General features: G+C 34.2%; 1 protein-coding gene across 14 annotated transcripts in view; it reads right to left on the bottom strand.

Moving 5' to 3' along the window:
• Window positions 1-23209, bottom strand: part of KIF21A (kinesin family member 21A) — a 174639-nt gene that overhangs the window by 25580 nt on the left and 125850 nt on the right. For 11 of the 14 annotated variants that reach the window (XM_043887071.1, XM_043887034.1, XM_043887042.1 and 8 more), the window contains 15 exons: window positions 21345-21435; window positions 19065-19182; window positions 18532-18720; window positions 17892-18091; window positions 14564-14671; window positions 11376-11444; window positions 11066-11280; window positions 10769-10922; window positions 10067-10261; window positions 9557-9658; window positions 8639-8804; window positions 8142-8162; window positions 3243-3303; window positions 2818-2872; window positions 172-383 (listed from right to left, as the gene is read on the bottom strand). In XM_043887071.1, the coding sequence (XP_043743006.1) occupies window positions 172-383; window positions 2818-2872; window positions 3243-3303; window positions 8142-8162; window positions 8639-8804; window positions 9557-9658; window positions 10067-10261; window positions 10769-10922; window positions 11066-11280; window positions 11376-11444; window positions 14564-14671; window positions 17892-18091; window positions 18532-18720; window positions 19065-19182; window positions 21345-21435 (1956 nt within the window). The remainder of the gene's footprint in view (window positions 1-171; window positions 384-2817; window positions 2873-3242; window positions 3304-8141; window positions 8163-8638; window positions 8805-9556; window positions 9659-10066; window positions 10262-10768; window positions 10923-11065; window positions 11281-11375; window positions 11445-14563; window positions 14672-17891; window positions 18092-18531; window positions 18721-19064; window positions 19183-21344; window positions 21436-23209) is intronic. The other 3 variants (XM_043887087.1, XM_043887088.1, XM_043887061.1) reach the window with 1 other exon arrangement.

Below are 23209 nucleotides of genomic sequence, written 5' to 3'. Positions count from 1 at the left end.
TGCAAAAATTAGGGGATACAACACCTAACAGAAATTACTTTGAAAACTAGAGATCTTATTTACATAAATTTTTAAAAATAGAAATAAGAAATTAGTAACATGCATATATATTTTTATTTTTAAAAAGAAAAGCCAAAAGAAAGGAAGTTAGTGTAGCTGGGCCAGACTTACATGCTGCCTATCTTAGAAGGGAAGCCAGATGGGGGAGGGAGCTCTTTTTCCCTAGCAGAAGTACTTGTCTCTGTATTCATTCCAATCTCTTGCCCTTCTGCAACAGGTGTAAGAGGGCCAGGCAAGGAGGCATCTCCTGTACTAGTGTCTGAAGCTAGTTCACTGCTATCTGCATACAGCAATTCCATTTGAGTGGTGGTTCTCCTTCGGGCCTAGTCAGAGAATGGAAGGAAAAGCAATCATATGCAAACTTCTGCAGAGAAGATGATTAGGCAATAGAGATTTAATATTAGTTTGAAATAGGTAAAACATTCAGCGTGTCTTTCCTAGCAAGTGTGTCGAACACATGTAAGATAGTGACAAGCCAGAGATACAGCCAGCTGAGAACTTCAGAGGTCATAATAATAGCCAATGTTTGTATTATACTTATTGTATGCCAGAAATTCTAAATAATTTACTATATTAGTATATACTATTATTATCCCAATCCCCAAAATGAGAGAACTAAAGCACAGGAGAGCTAACAGTCCAAAGTCAAACAGCTAGTAAGTGGCAAAGTCAGATTCAAAACCAGACAATCTGCCTCCAATATTATTATGCTATCCTGATACTAATGGCCAACTTTCTCGATATATCACTTTAGGAAAAAAAAAAAAGGAATAAAGAAATTAAACCAAAAGATAGCTGCAATGGCATTCAACTAAATTCTTACTTTCCCAGGCTTAGATGACTTATTTAATATACATTTTAATATATATTATGTAACATATAAATTTAAATTTTATATATCAATGTTTACATTTGTTTCTCCATTTTTATGACCCTGCTCCACTGATGCTCTAACTGGCTGTTTAATCTCCCTGATGGATATCCAACACCAGTCCATACCAGTTTTTGGCAGTAAGGCGGGTGAAGGTTATTTTATTTATTTAAGCACTCCCTTCCATACTCCTAAAAAAACAAAGAGACTACCTTGTTGTTAATACTTAGAGCTGGCTATTATCACTAATATATTAAAAGACAATCAAAATGTTTACCAGATTATAAACCTCTAAACGGTAGACATCCTGTTTTACTCAACTTTATATGTCTTACATTTAATGTAGTGCTGGTACAAGTCTATTTAAGATATATAATCAATTTCATTTCTTCAGTGAGTGAAAAATAAATAATATTCGATCCTTTTAGGCATCTATGGGCTTCCCTGGGGGCTCAGACAGTAAAAAATCTGCCTGCAGTGCAGGAGACCGGGGTTTGATCCCTGGGTCAGGAAGATCCTCTGGAGAAAGAAATGGCTACACACTCCAGTGTTCTTGCTGAGAAAATTTCGTGGACAGAGAAGCCTGGAAGGCTACAGTCCATGGGGTCACAAAATCAGACATGACTGAGCAACTAACAGGCATCCATGCAGTACCAAAGGAATGACAGATATTACCAGAAAACTTTTGGAAAAAGGAAGCCCTGCAGGCCAGCTTTTCACCGTATCAGTTTTCCCTACTGCCAACTGAATCATTTTCATGGGAATTCCTAATCACAGTGGTTTTTTAAGGAGATGACCTTCAGGGTACCACTTCACATCTCTCTCTGAATTTCACAGGGTCTGAAAGACCAAGTTACCTTAAGAGATTTTTGCCTACACGTTAAGACTCAATCCAAACTATACCAGAATGTTTTCTTTGAGACTGGATAATCTCTGGTCACTTAGAATAATCAAACCCAAACCACATGTCACCAAACTGGTAGCTCAAGGACCATACATAAAGCCTGGAGATGTTTTTCAATTGGCTAGCTCAGTATTTTAAAGAGAAAGAAATTCTCCATTAAAATCCATATTTAAAGCTACTCTTTAAAGAGTTGAGGATCTGGTAGTCTTAGGCCCATATTCCATGATAGCAAAAATAAGCATTAGTTAGTGATGCCTATTTGCTTTAGATGGGCCATGTCCACTTCAGGTAATCATAATGATTCCTGTTAATTATCTTATATCTAGTCAAACTATTTATCTATATTACTTGGCTAACCACTGTGGGCCTTGTATCCATCCTGTGCATTAGTACAGTACTGTTCTTTCAGGTCTTGATTTCATCCATTCATCCACCAAATATTTACTAAGCACTGCAAGAATTCTTTGTTTTCAAACATCTTAAAATGGAGAGTTAACTCATCTAGTATCAAATGCTACCAATATGCAATCTGAAATATACCATGCTATTTCTCACACATGTAACAGCATGTATACTTTATTTTTTTAAGCTTTACAAATATGCATTATAGTCTCAATTTTTAATACAATATGATGATTAAGAGTTGGCCTATTCAAACCATCTCAAGATATGTTAAAATAAATAAGAAACTTAGGAACATATCAGAATGTTAAAATTTCAAAAATCTCCTGTCATTCTAAATTATTTTAAGCATTGTTCTCCATAATCATATCTTACCTAGAGGAAAAAGCACAAGAATACAGTAAATAACAAGTTCCACAGAGGAGAAATTTGTCAATATAAATTTTTTTCAAGGGAGAATATGATAAAGAACTAAATTTCTATCATATGAAATCTTTGCCTATGCCCAAGGCCTATGCATTTAATAGTGATAATAAAGAACATCAGAAAAAAATATTTAACTGGTATTTTCTATTCTTACCTTGCTTTTTGGTTTCACTTCACCACAAAGCTTCATAAGGTCTGAAGACAGTGAGCTGTGTGCAAATAAATAATCAATCATATGAATAAAAGGAAACAATATAGAAAACTATATGACCTCTAATGAGTTTAAGTATGGAAAAAAATTTATAAGCCTATGGAAAATACAGAAAGACAATATTAAAATAAAAATAAATTAATCAAAATAGTTCATTTCCTTCCTTAAATATCTCAGTATTTTATTTTAAAATTTTTGATGGTTAAGCATTACTTAGTTTGGCTTCCATATTACTATTTCTACTGTTCTTCACTTAGCCATAAAATCTAAAATTATTTGTTTTATGTTAATTGATTCAACAAGATAAAAAAGTATTAAAAATATTACAGAAACAAGTCAACTCATTAAGTTTCTAAAGGTTCTCTTACCTTCCTTCTGATCCTGGACTGTTTAAAGGTACATCCTCATCAGTGCTCTCCTCTACATTTTCTAAAAAAAAAAATAGTCCAAAATGTAAGTATTATCCACGTCACACTTTGAATGACTGTAATGCCTATGCTATAATAAACATCAGCCTGAGGTCTCTCAACATGGGCACTTTGGTTTTAGTAACTCAGTCAAAATAGAAATGTAAAAAAAGAATTCTAAGAAACTCTTTTGATTATATGTCCTAGGATGAGAAAAATGTGCTCAAGATAGGAAAGCCATGAGTTGAATGATAAAGTAAAGAAGAACTGCGTTCACAGGATGGAAATGAGATCATGTATTTATCTGAGTATGTGTAATTATTTAAATATGATTTCAGAGAATGTATTTATCCCACACCATCCATTTATTCCATGTATGAAAAACCATTGAGTAAAACATGAAAGACTGAAATAAATGCTGCACAAGCTCCCTTTAATCTACTGAGGCAACATCAAAAAATACATAAGTGTAAACATATTTGCTGTATTTTATCAGTATTCCAATGTACTTATAGATTTTCTTCTATTTTTATTTTTGTTTTCAAGCAGAAAGAGAGTATGTGTGTGTGAAGGTATTCAGAATTCACACATCAGCATGCAGCTCATTCACACGTACATAAAAGACTAGAACTATAGGTTTCCATGCAATCATTTTATAAATAAATACAAACAATCCACTGCTATTTCAGAACAGTAGCACACTGATGAAAAGAGAGGAAAAGGCAGACATATAAAACTAGAAGGAAGTCAGTAAATAAAACATCCACTTAAATTATTTAAAATGTCAGTGAGCTCCTAACACAGGTGCAAATTATACAATTTATTATAAAGCCACATCACAAAACTAAAGGCAATATTTTCAATAATATATGCTAATTAAAATATGTAGGATGAATCTCCTTTTGACTTTTACTTTGATATCATACAGGTGTATTATGCTCATAAATCATATTCTTAATTTCTTTCTCAGATGCTCCCATTCTTCCTCACTGTTTAACAGACAACTGGATAGAAATTCAGTAATAAATGATAGCATTATCTAAAATGGAGTCCATCTAATAGGACCCACAAAAAGGGAGTTTACTTTCTGAAATAAGGAAAATGGTGGTCTTGAGGGCAATGTGTATCTCAAAGTCCATACTTAGAGGCTGGAGGATGTACTTCACAGACAGGATAACGAACGCTAGTATAACTGAATTAGTTAATAACATAGAAAATGGAAAGAAATGACAAATCTAGTCTTTATTTTCCCATACATAAAAGCAGGCTAAGATTGACTAGTAATTTTCTTGTAGTGAATGATGAAACCAGTTAGAACATCAATCATATAAGTGCTTAGTAAAAACTACTTAGCTCCTGCATATGCATGCATGCTTTATCTACAGATGATTACAGTTTGGCATAACTAACCTAGCCAGAAGATAGAGCCCTTCACCGAGATTCACCAAATCACACACCTCTTCAGGACTGAGCTTCGTCTTTGGCACTATACCCATCTGGGTAGCAGGATATGCCATCATCTCACTGCTCTACTTTCAACTCTTTAGAACATAATTCCAGCCAGGTGTCAGCTTCTTTTCTCATCACTAAGCATTAAAGCTAAAAGCAGTGAGATTTAAAACTCCAAAATGTCTTAAAGTCATCCATATCAGTACATAGTTGCATAATCTCATGTCACTAGAAGCTAACCAATATTTAATAAGTTGATATTCATATTAATATAAATACATATGGAGAAGAGTTGACGTGTTGCAGGGAAGAGTCAACTATGACTCCACATTAAATCTGTTTCTTTTATCTTAACCTTTGCTTACTGTTGATTTTGTTCACTAAAAGGATACTGTCCATACATAATGGCCTGCTTCAGGGAACCCTGCCCTTCTGCTTGAATGTTAAACCAAAATGCCTTTATTCAGGATCCTGTCCACCTGTGGATGACTATAGAAAGCAAGAAATTAACATATCCCCTCCCCAAGACTGGCCATTCCAGGTGTTGTTTGCAAGGTTCATGGTCTTTTCACTTTATTTCCTCACCTCTCCTCATCTCTGTTCTATAAAAGAACCTTGCATCCAGATCCTGATAAGACGATTATTTTGAGACATTAGTCTGCCATCTTCTCAGTCAGCCAGATTTCTGCATAAGGTCGTATTCTTTGCCTCAACATCTCATCTCTTAGTTAATTGGTCTGTGGTGCAGCAATCAGAGGGAGTCTGGACTGGGTAGCAATAGCAGCCCAAGACTACTACCCTTAGAAAGGCATTCTTGCAAAGTTCGACTTTGTTATCTGGAAACTTAGCTCTCAGAATTTCCCTAGTCACCAGTTAACTAATATAGTTCATTACACCTAGAATATTTGTGCAAACAATATGGCTTATGCTGAGAATTCCTGCTTTCCTTCCAGAATCTGGAATTCTGGTACTACTATATTAAAGGAATGTATGTGACTAATACCCAGCAAAAATCTCAGGTGCTGAGTGTCTAATGGAATTCCCTGGATGTGAACAATGCACTCAGGCTGCTGCATTTTCATTCCAGAGAGAAATGTGTGATGTTTCCTGGAAGGAAAAGAGCATAAGAAAGCCTGGATATGGATTCTTCCTTACTCCATCTGCATCTTTTCCTTTATAATACTGTTGTGTATCCTTCCTATATTGCTCTCATTAATCTTTGCCATGAATACAATTGTATGCTGAGCCCCTTGAATCTCCTAGCAAATCCCTAAAGGTAGGGAAAGATCCTAGGAACAACAACATAAACACAGGTAGAGGAATAAGGAGGGGAAAATAAAGATGTTCTTCAGTGGCTACAACAACACACACCTATTAGCATGGAGTACTGGCCTCTAACCTTATTATGTTCATCATCCCAAGTCACATAGTTGTTACTCTAGGGCACCAACCTGCTTGAAGTCTTCATACATATAATGTTGTGGCTAAATGTCCATGCTTTACCTTACTGCCAAGAGTGACTCTTCTGCCTAGACCCCTTCTATTGTCTCTTGCCTGGCTAAATCTTTTTCTTCCTTTACGTTTCAGCTCAAATTTTACCGGCTCCAGAAAGCCTGCATCATCAACTCCTCCATTTCTGTTAGGTAGCCTCATTCTGTGGTCCCATAACTCCCCATACATATCCCAAGTCTCTTCCCTGTCACCCTCAGTAAGGCATAGTCCATGAGAGCAAGCTTCTGTATCTTACTTATCTTTGAATCCCAGCACCCAGCCCAAAGCTCGAGATAAATTGAAATTAAACAAATATTTTTTTTTTTAAAGCAATGTACATATGACCATCTAATTTGTATGGATTTACTTCCATGTTTTTCTCCTTCCATGCTTTTCTTTCAAGCACTTCTGGGTCTAGATTATGGCCCTAGGGAAAATTTATGCCATGAGTAACAGGTTGTTATCAGTTGACTGTGTTCCTCTTCCCTGTTTTGACCCCTCTTTAAGCTACAGATAATTGAAAGTTGTGAAAAAGCAACAATACTCATCAAATAACAGTGTAATATTTTCTGCACAAAACAACATCAAACAGGGCATTGCATTTTTTCTTCCAAGTTAAAAGAGATAATGGACTTAAATAAAAATTTACTTATTACTGCAAGTTGAGCCACTAAGATGAAGAAGAACAAAGAAAAGGCAGAGAGGGGGTGGGAACAACAAAAAGGAGGGTGAAGAGGAAGAGGAGAGGAAATATGCTTAATAACACATGGAATGGCAAAAATTCTCATTATATTTCAGGAATTTTGGCAGCCTTAACGTGGTTCTTTAATATAATCAAATTGTTTTTCTACCTGTCTTTGTTATAGCTTGAGCAGGTTAAAAGTCCACATCTATATTACTAAGTTAATCTCAAGGAAATATTATTTTGAGATTTAACACACAGGGCAAACTAAGAAAGATCTAATAATATCAAACAGAGCAAGTATTTTATTTGTGTAACATTCTACCATTTAAAATAAATTTAGATTCATAGACTGTTTAATGATCCAGAGAGGTAATTACATTAATCTTTCAGCTACATTCCTCTCCTTCAAGAAAAATATTTTAGAAAACTTTTGACAGCTTTATGATTAGGAAAAAAAGTTAGGATCAGATTTTGAAATAATTTTAAATAAAAACTGTTCAAAAATAATCTTCAGGAGAATTGCAGACAATAAAATTACCCTGATACTCCTGATCTTTCATATATATATATATATATAACTGCCAGGAGAAGCTCAGATATTATTCATGGGTGGGCATAGTTCACATGAATGTTGTAGAGGCAAGAAGTCGAAAATCTCAATGTTCAAACATCTCTTCAGCTCTTTCTAACTCGAACATGTTATAATTATAAATATTATTTCAATCCATTCATGTAAAACTCTTTGGATAGCTTTATGCAACTTACAATATTAAAGTACATGTACTTAATTCTATAAAATTTAAGGATAGCTGAGAATCTATAAAAAATAAACCAAAGACATTATATATAAAAGATATACAACACAGAAAGATATTTATGAGGGTAAAATGACAAATGCAAAATTAATAGATTTAAAAACTAAAAAGGAATATATATCCCATTTTTTCCTACAAGAAACAGAAAGAGGGGCTGATGAAACTAGAGCCAAAACTGGAGTTCAGATAATAAAATAGAAAACTATACTTCTTTAAACATTTAAGAATTTAAAAATCAAGAAATGTGTAAGACAAAAGACTTAGTATGTTTGTGGTCACAGATACATTTCAAAAAAGATCATGCAAAAACCAGCTGGCTGCCAATAAAAATGTTTTAAACAAGATGTACCACAATTAGTGTACATGAACAATTAGTAATTCATGCAGCTGTAGGGTACACAGAAAGCTAAACATACTTACCTAATGGTACGCTATCTAGATCTGTATAAATAACAGCAAAAAGGAAACAAAAAGCAATACTCCAATCAAAACAGATCCAATGTTAAGAACTCTCACATAAAACAAGATTATGTACCATTTATAAGATATGTAGAATAGATGCCATAGCAAACACTTACACATTTATTTTTAAGAGTTAGATATGCAGAATAAAGTAATGAAATTTGGTTAATAATTTAAACAACCAACTCAGAAACACTGTTGACCTTTTTTAATTCATAAAAATTATTTGCTTAATAATGCTAAGTAAGGATTTTTAAGTTACTAATCATTTCTCGTAATGACAATAATTACATCCCCCCAAATTTACACATGCAAGTTAAAAAAGGAATAATTAAAAAGCATAAGTAAATACAGCATCTATTCAGTCAAGCTAGAGAGGAAAGAGGTTGAGGACAGCATACTCAAAGAGCAAAGATACCATGCAATTTATTTAACTAAAATTTAATCCAAATTACCTTGTAAAGCATGGCCTAGTAAAGCATCTAGCTCAGGATTTAATTCTGCTTTCTCTTTCAACATATGGAACAAGAGCTGGTTTTGTGTAGCACTGGTTATTTCAGTCTGTTTAAGCCGACCTTCAAGTACTTTAATTTGAGCCTCTTTCTGGGCAGCCTGAAGACCCTACACCATTCCCCCCCAGAAAAAAAATGTATCTTAGATCACACAAACAGAATCAACTACATGAAGATCTGTATCAAATGGCAAATGCATATGATGTACGGACTTTGACATTAGATAGACCTTGATTCATCCTAGCTCTTACGGTTGCAAACTCAGTGACCCTGAGCAAGTGCTGGCTAGCTATTAGTATCAGAGGAATCTTCCTGATTCTCAGTTTCCTCATATTCAAAATAATACAAATAATATTTATTTCATGCACATTGTAAGGATTAAGCAAGAGAACAAAACTAAAGGTATAGCACACTCTCAGTGTGGAGAAAAAAGGTGAGTCAGAAATCATTATCATCTTTAACATTTACGCAGAAATTACCTAAGATGAGGAGAGTGCAAATGTATTTTTTCCTGACTTTTTGAGTTGTAAAGAATCATTATTAAATCAAAATTATAACTGAATTTGTTTGCACACTAAGAGATTTTCCTTTTACCTTTTCCTTTGTTGAAGCAAAAAAGAAATTATTCTTTAAGTTGTTTACCTGCTCTAATACACAAGCACAATAGATGAGAAGCTAATGGAATTGATGTAAATACTGCTGACTTTTCTTAACTCTAAAGAAAGATAAAAGGAACACGTTTCATTGTAAAAGAATCTTCCTCCTTATTACAAAGGAAAGGGTCATTAGAAAAAGATAGACAAAACTGTAATGAATTAACGGAAGCTTAGGTTTTTCAATAGTAGTGTAGTTAGATCTTACCTTATTGATGCCCATTGACAGGAAGTGATCTAGAAGGTATCGAGCTTCTGTAAGTGTGCAAGCATTAATTACTGCAGTGACATCCAATGTTTCTCCTTCTTCCTGCATCAAACCAGCATATGATGTATCATTACCTTGAGCTGAATGTATTTAACAGAAGACAAACCCTACTGCTTCATGCATTTATTTGATATTATTGGATTAGCTAATGAAAAGCATAAAAAAATCCCTACTCTAAGAAACATATGGTCTAGTTTAAAACATAAGACATTTGAGCAGTTAAGAATTCAAGATGGATTAACAAATGATATATATGTTTTATCAGTGAAAAATAACATCACACAATCAGCAGAGAAATCTAGAAAGCAGGCAGGAAGGGTATACATGCAAAACCTAAGAATTATATTAAATCATAGATTAAAAAATCCCTTCATATAAAAATTCAAAGTGCTTTTAATGACAAAAAATACAAAAATACTTCTCATTGAACATTTTTTCTTAGTTACAAACCTTTGCTTCTTCCATCTGCATGATATTGGCTTGACAATCAGAAATACTGTCATTGATATAATCTATATTAGCAGTTAATGACTCCATCTCCTCATTGATGTTAATCACATTTTTATCTCCTTCTCCATTCTCCTTGACTATCTTTTCCCTTTTCTTTGAAAGTTTCTCTCGTCTTTTTGTGAGTTCTTCCCGTTGCTATTGAGAAAACAGAGTAGACTTTAAGAAATTATGTTCATCTTGGACCTTGAGAACTTTATGCCAAATAAAATAAGTGAATTACAGAAGGGGTAAATACTGCAGGATCCCACTTCTGGGAAGCATCTAAATAGTCAAACTCATAGAAGCAGTAAATAGAATGGTGGTTACCAGGGACTGGGAGGAAGAGGAAATGGGGAGTTGCTGTTCAGTGGATATAAAGTTTAAATTATATAAGATGAGTAAGTTATAGAATTCTTTACAATACTGTGCTTATAGTTGACAGTACTGTGCTATACATTTTAAAATGTATTAAGAGGGTAGATCTCATGGCATCTGTTCTTACTACAATTAAAAAAAAAATGATGTTCATCTATTCATACACAACGCAATCACCACCCCCCAAAAAAACACAGCTTGGCAAGTATTCAATTTACTCAGCAAACAAATGTAGAAAACAAAAATTAACAGCTAAGAGAGAGCAAATCTACTTTCTACTTTTCACACCTTGAGCAGCCTATTCATATCAGCCTCCATATTGGAAATAGTCATTTTCTGCATGATGATGTCTGTGACCCTGCGTTCAAGAAGCTGCCACTTCATGCGAGCTGTTTTAGAAGTAAACACTCGGCCAGTCAATCCTTTCCTTTGGTATTTTTTTCTACAATCATATAAAAACATACAAACATAGTTACTTATGTGCTTGTTTGATTATATGACGCCAAATGATGAGCTGTTTTTCATTTAAGTCCAACATCCAGTGATGTAAAGATTACATCAGTAGGAACAGAAGAACATGCTTACCTGGTTCCATTTGCTGTGGGCGTCGGTAAGGCCTGGACTCTTGCCACAGGAATTCTCATTTTTTGCTGGGCTCCAGCTCTTAATGCATCTGTTTCTACAGCAGCTGCACTGGAAACTGTGTCCTGAGCAGGAGTATCAGATGAGCTCAACTTCCGAGTGACTTTCCCAGCCACTTTATCTGACATGGGCCTCACTTGCCGGCGAAGAGCTGTAACCTGAAATAGCAATGGAGACTGACTCATTCTCTCAGTCTATAGAAATACATCACTTATTTCAAAGCCAGAATGTTTCCTCCAAATGGTCAACTTGCCTCTTCCGTTTTGCGACGAAGAACCACTTCTTGGTTTCTCTTTTGGGCTTCCAGAAGTCTAAGTTGATGCTATAAAATAATATTGAATAAGTTAAAATAGTAAACTGAAAGATAAAATACTTCTTACTTCTTCATTATCGTTGTCCCATTTCACTGGGAACTGTAAGCATTCTCAGCAGCATCTGAGCTAATAATCACCTTGCATTCATTACTATGGACTTCGCAGGTGGCACTAGAATTAAAGAACCCACCTCCCACTGCAGGAGACATAGAGAGACACAAGTTCTATCCTTGGGTCAGGAAGATGCCCTGGAAGAGGGCATGGCAACCCACTCCAGTATTCTTGCCTGGAGAATCCCATGGACAGAGGAGCCTGGTGGGCTGCAGTCCATGGGATCACAAAGAGTAGGACACGACTGAGCGACTAAACACAACACAGCAGCAATAAAGGGTTTACTATATGCAAGTATCCTCCTAAACGCTTCACAAATATCTCATTTTTGTTTTGGCTGCTGGCTGAGGCATGAACAGGAAGAAACACAGCTTAGAATATTTTCAATAGAGGCACCTTACAAGGTATACAATTATAAACTCCGATTTAAATATAGAGAGAACATATATTAATTGTATTAGCACTTTATAGTAACTTTGGAAATACTAAGTTGGTCAATAAAATTAACTGGCTACCAATTTGTTTCTAGGTAGTCTATATGATACAGAAAATTATTGATTACTTTAAGCCATTTTATAGGGATATAATTTAGGAAATAATTTTGGACTAAAAATAAAACATGTTCTGGTTCTGTCATTTATTTAACTCTGTGATCATGGGCAAAGCTTTGGAGTTGGACTTGATCACAAACATCTCTTTTAGGACTTTAACTCTGTGATGTAACAAATAACTATGTTGTGCATCCCAAATTCAAACAGATGATTCATCTCAAGTCTATACATATTCTTATCTTATCAGATAGGAATTCATTGAGAAAAGGACTCTGTCTTATCACTGCCACATCTTGCCTATACAGTAATAGACATGGAAGAAAAGCTAATAAATCTTTTTAAATTAATGAACTATCTAAAATTAACCTATAGTTTCAAGCTTGTTACTAAATTTAATTTCAAGCTTGTTACTAAATTTAATTTCTTCATATTAAAAATCAAATCTCAAGCTCATTCATAATTTTTGTATGATGTACACATATTTGGTTCTCTAAGGGTTCAAATTGAGTATTACAAGAAACACTTTAGACAGGAGCTGAATATGCACAAAAAGCAACAAATTAAGGGGAGGAAAAAGTCTGAAATAGTAGCTTTTTATGTGATTAGCCTGAAGAGAGACATCATATGTGTGGATAAAATTCAAAAGTTCAGTCCTGGGAATTAATTGTTCAATATTGATCTCTTTATACCTCATATGCTGTTGTTGTTTAATCGTTGTGTCTAACTTAGTAATAAAGAAGTAGTTAGCATACACTGTAAGGAAATCATGCCTGTCATCCAAAAATTTCATTAAAAATGAAATAAATAGCCTAAAAGTCAAAACAACCAAAATGCCCACCCATTGAAGAATGGATTAGCAAAATGTGCTCTGTACATATAGTCATTTAAAAAAAAAATGTACTAGTGATATATGCTATAACATGGATAAACCTTCAAAATATCATACTAAATGAAAGGAGCCAGACACAAAAGGCTACATATGGTATGATTCCACATATACAAAATGTCTAGAATAGGCAAATACATAGGCAGGAAGTAGATTAGTTGCTGTCAAGAGTAAGGGAAAGAGAGAAATGGGAGTAATTGCTAATTGGTCTGGGGTTTCTTTTCGGAGTAATGAAAATGTTACGGAGTGGTGATTGTTGTACAAATTTGTGAACATACTAAATACTTGAATGGTATAATTTAAAACTGAATTTTATGGCATATGAGTTTTATTAATTTTTTAAGAAACAGGAAAAAAAGAACAGACCATATGCTAGAGTGTGCTTCTACCTGATTTCAGTAACAGCGTACTAACATAAACGAGATCTAAAATCACCAGGTATTAAAAATGATAAAATAGACTGATTATTAAAATACATTAATATCTTGGGAAAATTAATGAATACATATAAATATCATAGTCATCTGACTAACACATCTATTTTTCTATCTCATTAGTCATTTTCTAGCTCCCTAATTTCATCTTTAGCTCACAAAACAAATTTCTATTTTCTAAAATATCCTGTATATTCATGTTTTATTCAGGGAGAATTTAGAAAAAGTTGGGTGAGAAAAATGGAACAAAGGCTGGAACCTGGAACAAAGGCTGGAACCTAATTGATACTGTGGTAAAGAAGGTGATGGCTCTTTATTTTAAAAAAATAGTCATAAATAACTATATTGTCAAAAATTTGGAAAGAAAAAAATCCAATCAACTATAACCTATAATCTTAATACAATGACATTTAGCATGTTGATACGCATTTTTTAAATTTTTCTGTATTGTAAATAAGCATGCATATATAAAATGTTACTTTACAGTTAATGTTAAATCATAGTCATTTTTCATTTTACTATGCAGTTTTCAAATCCTAATTTTTAACAGATGAATAAATACACATTGAATGGAATGAATTATAATTTATTTAACTGTTACCCCTACCGTCACACATCTTAGTTGGTTTTATATTTTTCGTTACTACAAATAACCTAAAGTGAAGATTTTAACATACTGTAATATAATTTTTCTTAGTTTAAATTATTTGCTTAGTCTGAGTTCATGGAAACATAATTCTTGGGTCAAAGAATACAAAAATTTGTATAGCCCCTAGTAAAGTCTCTTCTAGTGAATTCTGGTTATTAGTTAAGCAACATTCATAAGAATCTGTCTTTGGAACCACCTAAAAATCACTATTTTACTGCAACTACTTCCTTGGTCTCCCTAGAAATAACCACTTATTACATGCCATTTTCTTCCATCTGATCATCTAGGAAATAAGTCTCCAATAAAACTTACAGTAATATTATACTGTTTTTCATAAACTTTTATATTGAATTACTATAATCTACATACTATAATAAATGCCATATATAAAAATGCTTTATTGTCCCTCTTTTTAATAAAGTTATCAAAAAATATCTTCCATTTATTGAACAATACTATTGACGTACAGTATTTTTACATAACTGAGTCTACTCACATCTCTTTTACGTTGATCCTTTTTCAGTTGAGCAATCTCTCTGTTTCTTCTAGATTCCGTCAATCGGGCTTTTTCTTGTTCTTCTTTCATTTGTTTCATCAAGCGAACCTAAAATATCAGGTAAATATATCTACTGTGATTATCCTTTTACAATATTCATTAAATAAATCATATGCATGGAAGTATACTCTTAGGATTCTGAATACTGAGCAGGAAAAAAAGTGGAATTTTGCAACATGTTAAATGGTCAGTTCTTATATTTGTAAGATTAATGTACTTATATTTTGAATACACTTCTAACATATTAATCCAGAGAACCAATGAAGTTGCTCAGTCGTGTCCGACTCTTTGGGATCCCATGGACTGTAGCCTACTAGGTTCCCCCATCCACGGAATTTATCAGGCAAGAGTACTGGAGTAGGTTGCCATTTCCTTCTCCAGGGGATCTTCCTGACCCAGGGATCGAACCCAGGTCTCTCACACTGCAGGCAGACACTTTATCATCTGAGCTACCAGGGAAGCCATTTTTAACATATTAATACTTCTATAAAATTACTTACTGTTCTAAGCTTTTTATATTCAATGTCCAGGTGTTTTATTACTGGAATAATTTTTTGGTATTTAACTTATTATCAGTAGCTGTGTGACCTTGAACTAGTTACTTACCCACTGCAGGCTTTGGTTTTCTAATGTATAAACTGGAGGTAATATTTCTATGGGATTGGCTTCCGTTGAGAATTCAATGAGTTTATACCAACACTGTGCCTATACAGTGCCTGGCACATAGTAAGCACTTAAGTTATTTTAGCTATTTTTGCTGGCATCAGCAACTATACAACATAATAACCTAACTACTTTTTCAATCATTTCCACACTTCCTATATTAAGGAAACTATATTGATTTTCATGGCAAAATGTTAAGAATAATCTAATAGAGGAAAACAATAGAATGGGAAAGACTAGAGATTTCTTCAAGAAAATTAGAGATACCAACGAACATTTCATGCAAAGATGGGCTCAATAAAGGACAGAAATGGTAGGGACCTAACAGAAGCAGAAGAGATTAAGAGGTGGCAAGAATACACAGAAAACTGTACAAAAAAGATCTTCATGACCCAGATAATCATGATGGTGTGATCACTCACCTAGAGCCAGACATCCTGGAATGTGAAGTCAGTGGGCCTTAGGAAGCATCACTAAGAACAAAGCTAGTGGAGGTGATGGAATTCCAGCTGAGCTATTTCAAATCCTGAAAGATGATGCTGTGAAAGTGCTACACTCAATACGCCAGCAAATATGGAAAACTCAGCAGTGGCCACAGGACTGGAAAACGTCAGTTTTCATTCCAATCCCAAAGAAAGGCAATCCCAAAGAATGCTCAAACTACCGCACAATTGCACTCATCTCACACGCCAGTAAAGTAATGCTCAAAATTCTCCAAGCCAGGCTTCAGCAATATGTAAACCGTGAACTTCCAGATGTTCACGCTGGTTTTAGAAAAGGCAGAGGAACCAGAGATCAAATTGCCAACATCCACTGGATCATCGAAAAAGCAAGAGAGTTCCAGAAAAACATCTACTTCTGCTATATTGACTATGCCAAAGCCTTTGACTGTGTGGATCACAATAAACTCCGGAAAATTCTGAAAGAGATGGGAATACCAGACCACTTAACCTGCCTCCTGAGAAATCTGTATGCAGGTCAGGAAGCAACAGTTAGAACTGGACATGGAACAACAGACTGGTTCCAAATAGGAAAAGGAGTACGTCAAGGCTGTATATTGTCACCCTGCTTATTTAACTCATATGCAGAGTACATTATGAGAAACGCTGGGCTGGAGGAAGCACCAGCTGGAATCAGGATTGCCAGGAGAAATATCAATAATCTCAGATATGCAGATGGCACCACCCTTATGGCAGAAAGTGAAGAAGAACTAAAGAGCCTCTTGATAGTGAAAGAGGAGAGTGAAAAAGTTGGCTTAAAGCTCAACATTCAGAAAACTAAGATCATGGCATCTGGTCCCATCACTTCATGGCAGATAGATGGGGAAACAGTGGAAACAGTGGCTGACTTTATTTTTCTGGGCTCCAAAATCACCACAGATGGTGATTGCAGCCATGAAATTAAAAGATGTTTACTCCTTGGAAGAAAAGTTCTGACCAACCTAGATAGCACATTAAAAAGCAGAGACATTACTTCACCAACAAAGGTCCACCTAGTCAAGGCTATGGTTTTTCTAGTGGTCATGTATGGATATAAGAGTTGGACTATATCTATGGCTGATTCATATCAATGTATGACAAAACCCACTGAAAAAATAAAAAAAAAAAAAAAGAGTTGGACTATAAAGAAAGCTGAGTGCTGAAAAATTTATGTTTTTGAACTGTGGTGTTGGAGAAGACTCTTGAGAATCCCTTGGACTGCAAGGAGCTCCAACCAGTCCATCCTAAAGGAGATCAGTCCTGGGTGTTCATTGGAAGGTCTGATGTTGAAGCTGAAACTCCAATACTTTGGCCACCTGATATGAAGAGCTAACTCATTGGAAAAGACCCTGATGCTGGGAAAGACTGAGGGCAGGAGGAGAAGGGGCTGACAGAGGATGAGATGGTTGGATGGCATCACCGACTCATGGCATCATCATCATGGACATGGGTTTGAGTAAACTCCGGGAGTTGGTGATGGACAGGGAGGCCTGGCGTGCTGCGATTCATGGGGTCGCAAAGAATAGGACATGACTGAGCGACTGAACTGAACTGAACTGATATTGATTTTCATGGCAAAATGTTAAGAATAATCTATTCTAAAACAAAAACAATAACAGATAAGAATTTACATACTCTCTTAGGTCAAGGGAAGAAAACTTGCAGTTTTTTATGCATGGAACGATAACCACTAAATTCAAGATAGTTGTTACCTCTAAGGGAAAGGAGACCATGATCAGGAAGGGATATATAGGAGGTTTTGTACATATCTATAATATTTAATACCTTAAACTAAATACTGAATATATTGTTCATTGTTATTATCTCTGCATTTTTCATGTTTGAAATATTTTCACTTTTGCTAATCTGTGTAAGAGTTTTAAGAAAATAAAGATAAATATCCATTAAAGTCAGAGAAGTCCTACTGACCACATGATTTTCAGTCATTTCAAAAAAAGATTCTGATAATGGATGACTGTAGTAATCAACTACTAACTGCCAAAAGGAAGTGCATCATTTCTAGGTCACAGAAAGAATACGGAACACAGAAAGAACCACGGTAATTTTTTTGGTCCCAAATGACACAAGTATTACCATCAAACATTAATTGAAAATATAATCAATACCTTAGTCTTCTTCATTTCCATCACATCCTGCTGTAATTTCTTCAATTGTTTTTCATATTGGGACTGATTTTTAAGCAACCTTGCATGCTCTTTCTGAGCTGCCTGAAGTCTCTGAAGTTCTTTATTCATGGCTTGTAGTTTCTTTTCATATTCAGACCTAACTTTTTTTGCCTTTTCTTCTGAGTAAGATTCCACTGAGCCTAAATGACCAAACAATATTTGTATTTGTTTTTGTGAGATACAGATATTTATTTTACAGATATATTATTCATGACCTTAGAGAAGAACTACCTCCCAAATACAAGCCTCAGGAGGCCAAGGTGTCTTTTAATTACTCTCTCTTTTAATATTGATTCTTATTTAACAGCTATTGAATGCTTATCTTTCTAATTTAAAAAAAGTTCCCAGCATAAATCAAGGCATTAAAACAATTAGCCACAACTTTGGGGGAAAAAAAATATTAGCCTAGACAGATATCGGCACGAAAAAACCAAAATGAATAGTAATATTTAACATAATAAGATAAATTACCATTTAATGTGACTTCTAATATAATTTTTTTCCTAGAAAGGAAGAAAAGATAAAAATCCAATGTGATAGTTTAATCTGAACTTTAATTTGAATTAAATATAATTGTTACCTAAGTTTTGAAGCACTTGGTCTCTTTCAAGCTGTGTGTCCCGAATTTTATGTTGTAGCATCATTAGCTTCTCTTCATACTGTTTTTTCAGCGTCTGCAGTCTTTTCTGGCTATTTTCTAGTTCATCAATCAGCTTTTGCTTGATTGCAATTTCACAAGTAATGTTTGCTAAGTCTGCTTGATAATTGGCTAGTATAAAGGAAAAAAATAAAAATACTGGATAGGCTATAATCAAAGCATGAAAATCATCTCTACATTCAAGTATTCACTTGGCAGCTGTAAGGAAAATATCCTGAATATACCAAAAACTAAAAAACTGGCAACAAGATAAAGAGTGTTCACATTGGTCAAGGACAAGAAATACCACTGGTTCCAAATAAAAGTGGAAGTCACATAATGACTAGCTACAATAAGAGATAAACATGAGTCTTGGAGGGCATACAAGGATGAGATGGAGAGCGCTAAGAGTTTTCTGTTATGTTTTAAACAATTTCCCAAAATAAATTTTTGTCCTTGCACCAAAGGACAAATACCTTTTTCATCTGATTCAGAATCTGATTCATCAGAGCTTTCACCCCCTTCAATGTCATCTTCTTCCTCCTCCTCTTCCTCTTCCTCATCTTCATGATCACTCACTTCTTGACTTTCTTCCTAAAATGTGATGTGTGTCCATTAATAGCACAATATTGGCAAAGTAAACTGATTACATCATTAAGAGAGACTACACAACAGAATTAGAAGAAAAAAATTTTACAATTTGTATGGAAACACAAGACCTCGAATACCCAAAGTAACCTTGAGAAAGAATAGAGCTGGAACAATCAGGCTTCCTGACTACAGAGCTACAGTCATCAAAACAGTATGGTGCTGGCATAGAAACAGACATGTAGATCAATGGAACAGGATCGGAAGTTCAGAATAAACCCACACCTACAGCCACTTAATCTATGACAAAGGAGACAAGAATATACAGTGGGGAAAAGAGAAGTTTCTTCAATAAATGGTGCTGGGCAAACTGGACTGCTGCATGTAAAAGAATGAAATTAGAACCCTCACTATCACCATACACAAATATAAATTCAAAATGGATTAAAACCTAAATGCAAGGCCAGATACTATAAAACACTTAGAGGAAAATATAGGCAAAACAACCCTTGACATAAATCACAAGATCTTTTTCAATCAACTGCCTAGACTAATGAAAACAGAAACAAAAATAAACAAATGAAACCTAACTAAACTTAAAAACTTTTGCACAACAAAGGAAACCATAAACAAAAAGACAGCCCTCAGAATGGGAGAAAATATTTGTAAATGAAGCAATTGACAAAGGATTAATCTCTAAAATATACAAAGAGCTCGTGAAGCTAAATATTAATATCAAAAATCAAACAATCCAATCAAAAATGGATGGAAGACCTAAATAGAAATTTCACCAAAGATGACATACAGAAGGTCAACAAACACATGAAAAGATGCTCAACACCATTAATTATCAGAGAAATGCAAAATCTCACACTGGTCGGAGTGACCATCTTGAAAAAAATCTACAAACAATAATGCTGGAGAAGGTGTGGAGGAAAGGGAACTCTTATTCTGTTGGTGGGAATGTAAATTGGTACAGGCACTATGGAGAGCAGTATGGAGGTTCCTTAAAAAACTAACAGTAGAGTTATCATATGACCCACCAATCCCACTCCTAAGGATATATCTGGAGAAAACCATAATTCAAAAAGATTCATGCTCCCTGTTCATTGTAACACTATATCTAATAGCCATGACATGGAAACAATCTAAATGTCCATTGACAGAGGAATGGATAAAAAAATGTGGTACATATATACAATGGAATATTACTCAGTCATAGAAAAGAACAAAATAGTACTATTTGCAGAAATATGGGTGGATCTAGAGATTGTCATATGGAGTGAAGTAAGTCAGAAAGAAAAAATGTAGTATATTAATACATCTATATGGAATTTAGAAAAATGATACAGATGAATTTATTTGTAAAGCAGAAATAGAATCACAGATGAAGAGAATAAATGTATGGTTACCAAGGAGGAGAGGAGAGGTGGGATTGATTTGGAAGATAAGGATAGACATATATATACTACTATTTATAAAACAGATAACTAATGAGAACCTACTGTATACCAAATGGAAGTCTACTCAATGATCTATGGCAACCTAAATAGGAAAGATATCTAAAAAAGAGTGGATATATGGATACATATAACTAACTCACTCTGCTGTACAGAAGAAATTAACAACATTGTAAAGCAACCACATTTCAGTAAAAAATAAAATAAAGAAAAAACAAAAAAATCAAAATCAGAATTTTTCTTTTTCCCTCATTTTGGAGTGTGCCTAGCAGTAGGATTTAATTTTGCCCCGTCTCTATTATGATACTTCACATATTAAAATCTGCAATAAAGTCTCCCTGAATAAACACAAAAAAGAGAAACTGTGTGATTATAAAGTATAAGTGCATAAAAATTTCACTTCCTGTTAAAATAAATCAATACACAATTTTAAGGTTATTTTATAATAACCTTGTCTTAAATCAAAGAGTACTTCATCTCTTAGTACTCTATTATCCCATAGAAAATGTTTTCAAAATGCACAAGACTATAATTTGCTAATATTTCATAGCTCACATTTCTGAAGAAAAGAAGTCCTCAAGGAAACAGTTTAAAATGGATGCATGATAATGGATTCTCTTTTCTACATATAAGTTAGCACAGTTATCAGCAACCAAGAATAACCTAATCCAGGGACTCAAAATTCCAGGTTCATTCTTTCATACTTACAACTTCTAATTCAATGTTTTCTCTTTCTGAAATATTCTTTTCTTCTTTCTTCTCTTGGTCAGTTTCTGTATTATCCTCTTTACCAGCCACACTTCAAAAAAAAGAAACAAAAATGTACAGTATTAAAGAGGAAAATTATTTACTTTTCTCCTTGCAGATTTTTAAAAACCATCAATTATTTCTGAAAACAAATGAGAAGAGTTCATCATTTAACAAAGAGCAAAGATATCATGTCTGATGCTTCAGAGGAAAATAGAAACTGCCATTCAACTCATAGTGTAGTGAATTTATATAATTGAAGAAAATCTTATTTTCTAGAAACACTGAGGATAGATTATACCCTGGAGCATGACACCTGATAAGACAGCTAAGAACTACTCACAGTAACATTCCATAAGCTAGAATGCAGGCAAACTAATTTCAATGGAAATTAAAAATAGTTTTGTTTTCTCATCTAAATATATAAACGTCTTCTCATCTTAATACAAAGATACAGAAACTTCATTTTTATTGATGTCCTAATACATTTAAGGATAAATCTGCCCACGGTAGGTTTGTCTCCCCTGAGTGCATCTGTCATTGTCTTCAGATTTCCCCTGGTAATAGCACCAGCTCTTTTCTCCTAGGTCATCCCTGTAGCACAGGGCTATTTTTGATAATGTTCTCACAGAAATGGATCTCCACACATCAAAACTGTCTGAAGTTCAACCTGACCGCTGATTGAACAGGAAATTTCAGAATCTGTCACAAGATTCACCAACCAAACAAAAGTCTCCTTTTCGGGATTCAGTACAACAGCTCTAACTGCATAGTGATGCCAAATAATGTTATAGCTAAACTACTTCAGCCCTAGTGTCCATGAGAAAAAGAAGACTCCACAGCAAGAAAAAATTTTAGTTAAATCACTCTGACCCTTCTTGGTTTAGCAACCATGATCAATTATGCACAGAAGTTATACTTCTGTTCGTCAGACTCATATATTTTTATCAAGCTAAATAATATTAAGAAAATGAATTTCAAATGAATCTACATGTGAACATTTTCTTCTTGAGCTTTAGTAAACTTTTAAAATCATTAAGAATAAAAAGAATACTTGAATAAAGCAATATTCTTGAAATAAAATTTCCTTAGAAATAGTTAAAAAATTTTATCAGAATATCTTTATAACAGCTATCATTTCTTTCAGATATTCTGCTACAGATAACTGCCCTAATACATGGACTTATTTTTAGCTTCTAGGCTAAAAAATTAATCTTCTGTAGGCCCTGCTATTATTATCAATCTCTAATGCTTAACTCTAGGTCCCAATTCTCAGAGACATTTTTGAACTCAGAACAAGATGAATATAAATACTTTTCCATTGAAAATTCTTAATTTTTAAAATTTTCATAATTCTTAATTTATGTTTATTTAGGTAGTTATTTCTTTAATTTCTATCTCCTACTAGACTGTTTAAGTCTCATGAGAGTAGGGATCATATCTGTTTGGCTCAGCATTACATACCCAGTACCTGTGGTATGTGCATAATAAATACACGTGAAGGATTTATTAAACATATTCATCCCTATGACTGTGCATAAGCATCTCTGCTTGGCACCTCTGCCTGAGTCTCACATACTAATTATGTTGGAGTAAAATTGTTCAAATTGAAAGATGCATAAAGAGGCGTGAAATACAGCACATCTCTAGAGTGAGTAGAAACTACTAGCAAGAATATCAATTAACTGGAGAGGAATCAAGCAAGCTACAACAAGGTTCCATGAGTTTGTTAAATCACTTGTTAGAGAAAAATGCTGAACACACTTGAATGCCTATCACACATCACTTAGGATGTTGATTTTCCATCATCGTGCATTTCAAGATGG

Source organism: Cervus elaphus, chromosome 3 (genome assembly GCF_910594005.1).
Source record: "Cervus elaphus chromosome 3, mCerEla1.1, whole genome shotgun sequence".
NCBI lineage: Eukaryota > Metazoa > Chordata > Mammalia > Artiodactyla > Cervidae > Cervus > Cervus elaphus.
This window is presented reverse-complemented; position numbering and strand designations above follow the sequence as displayed.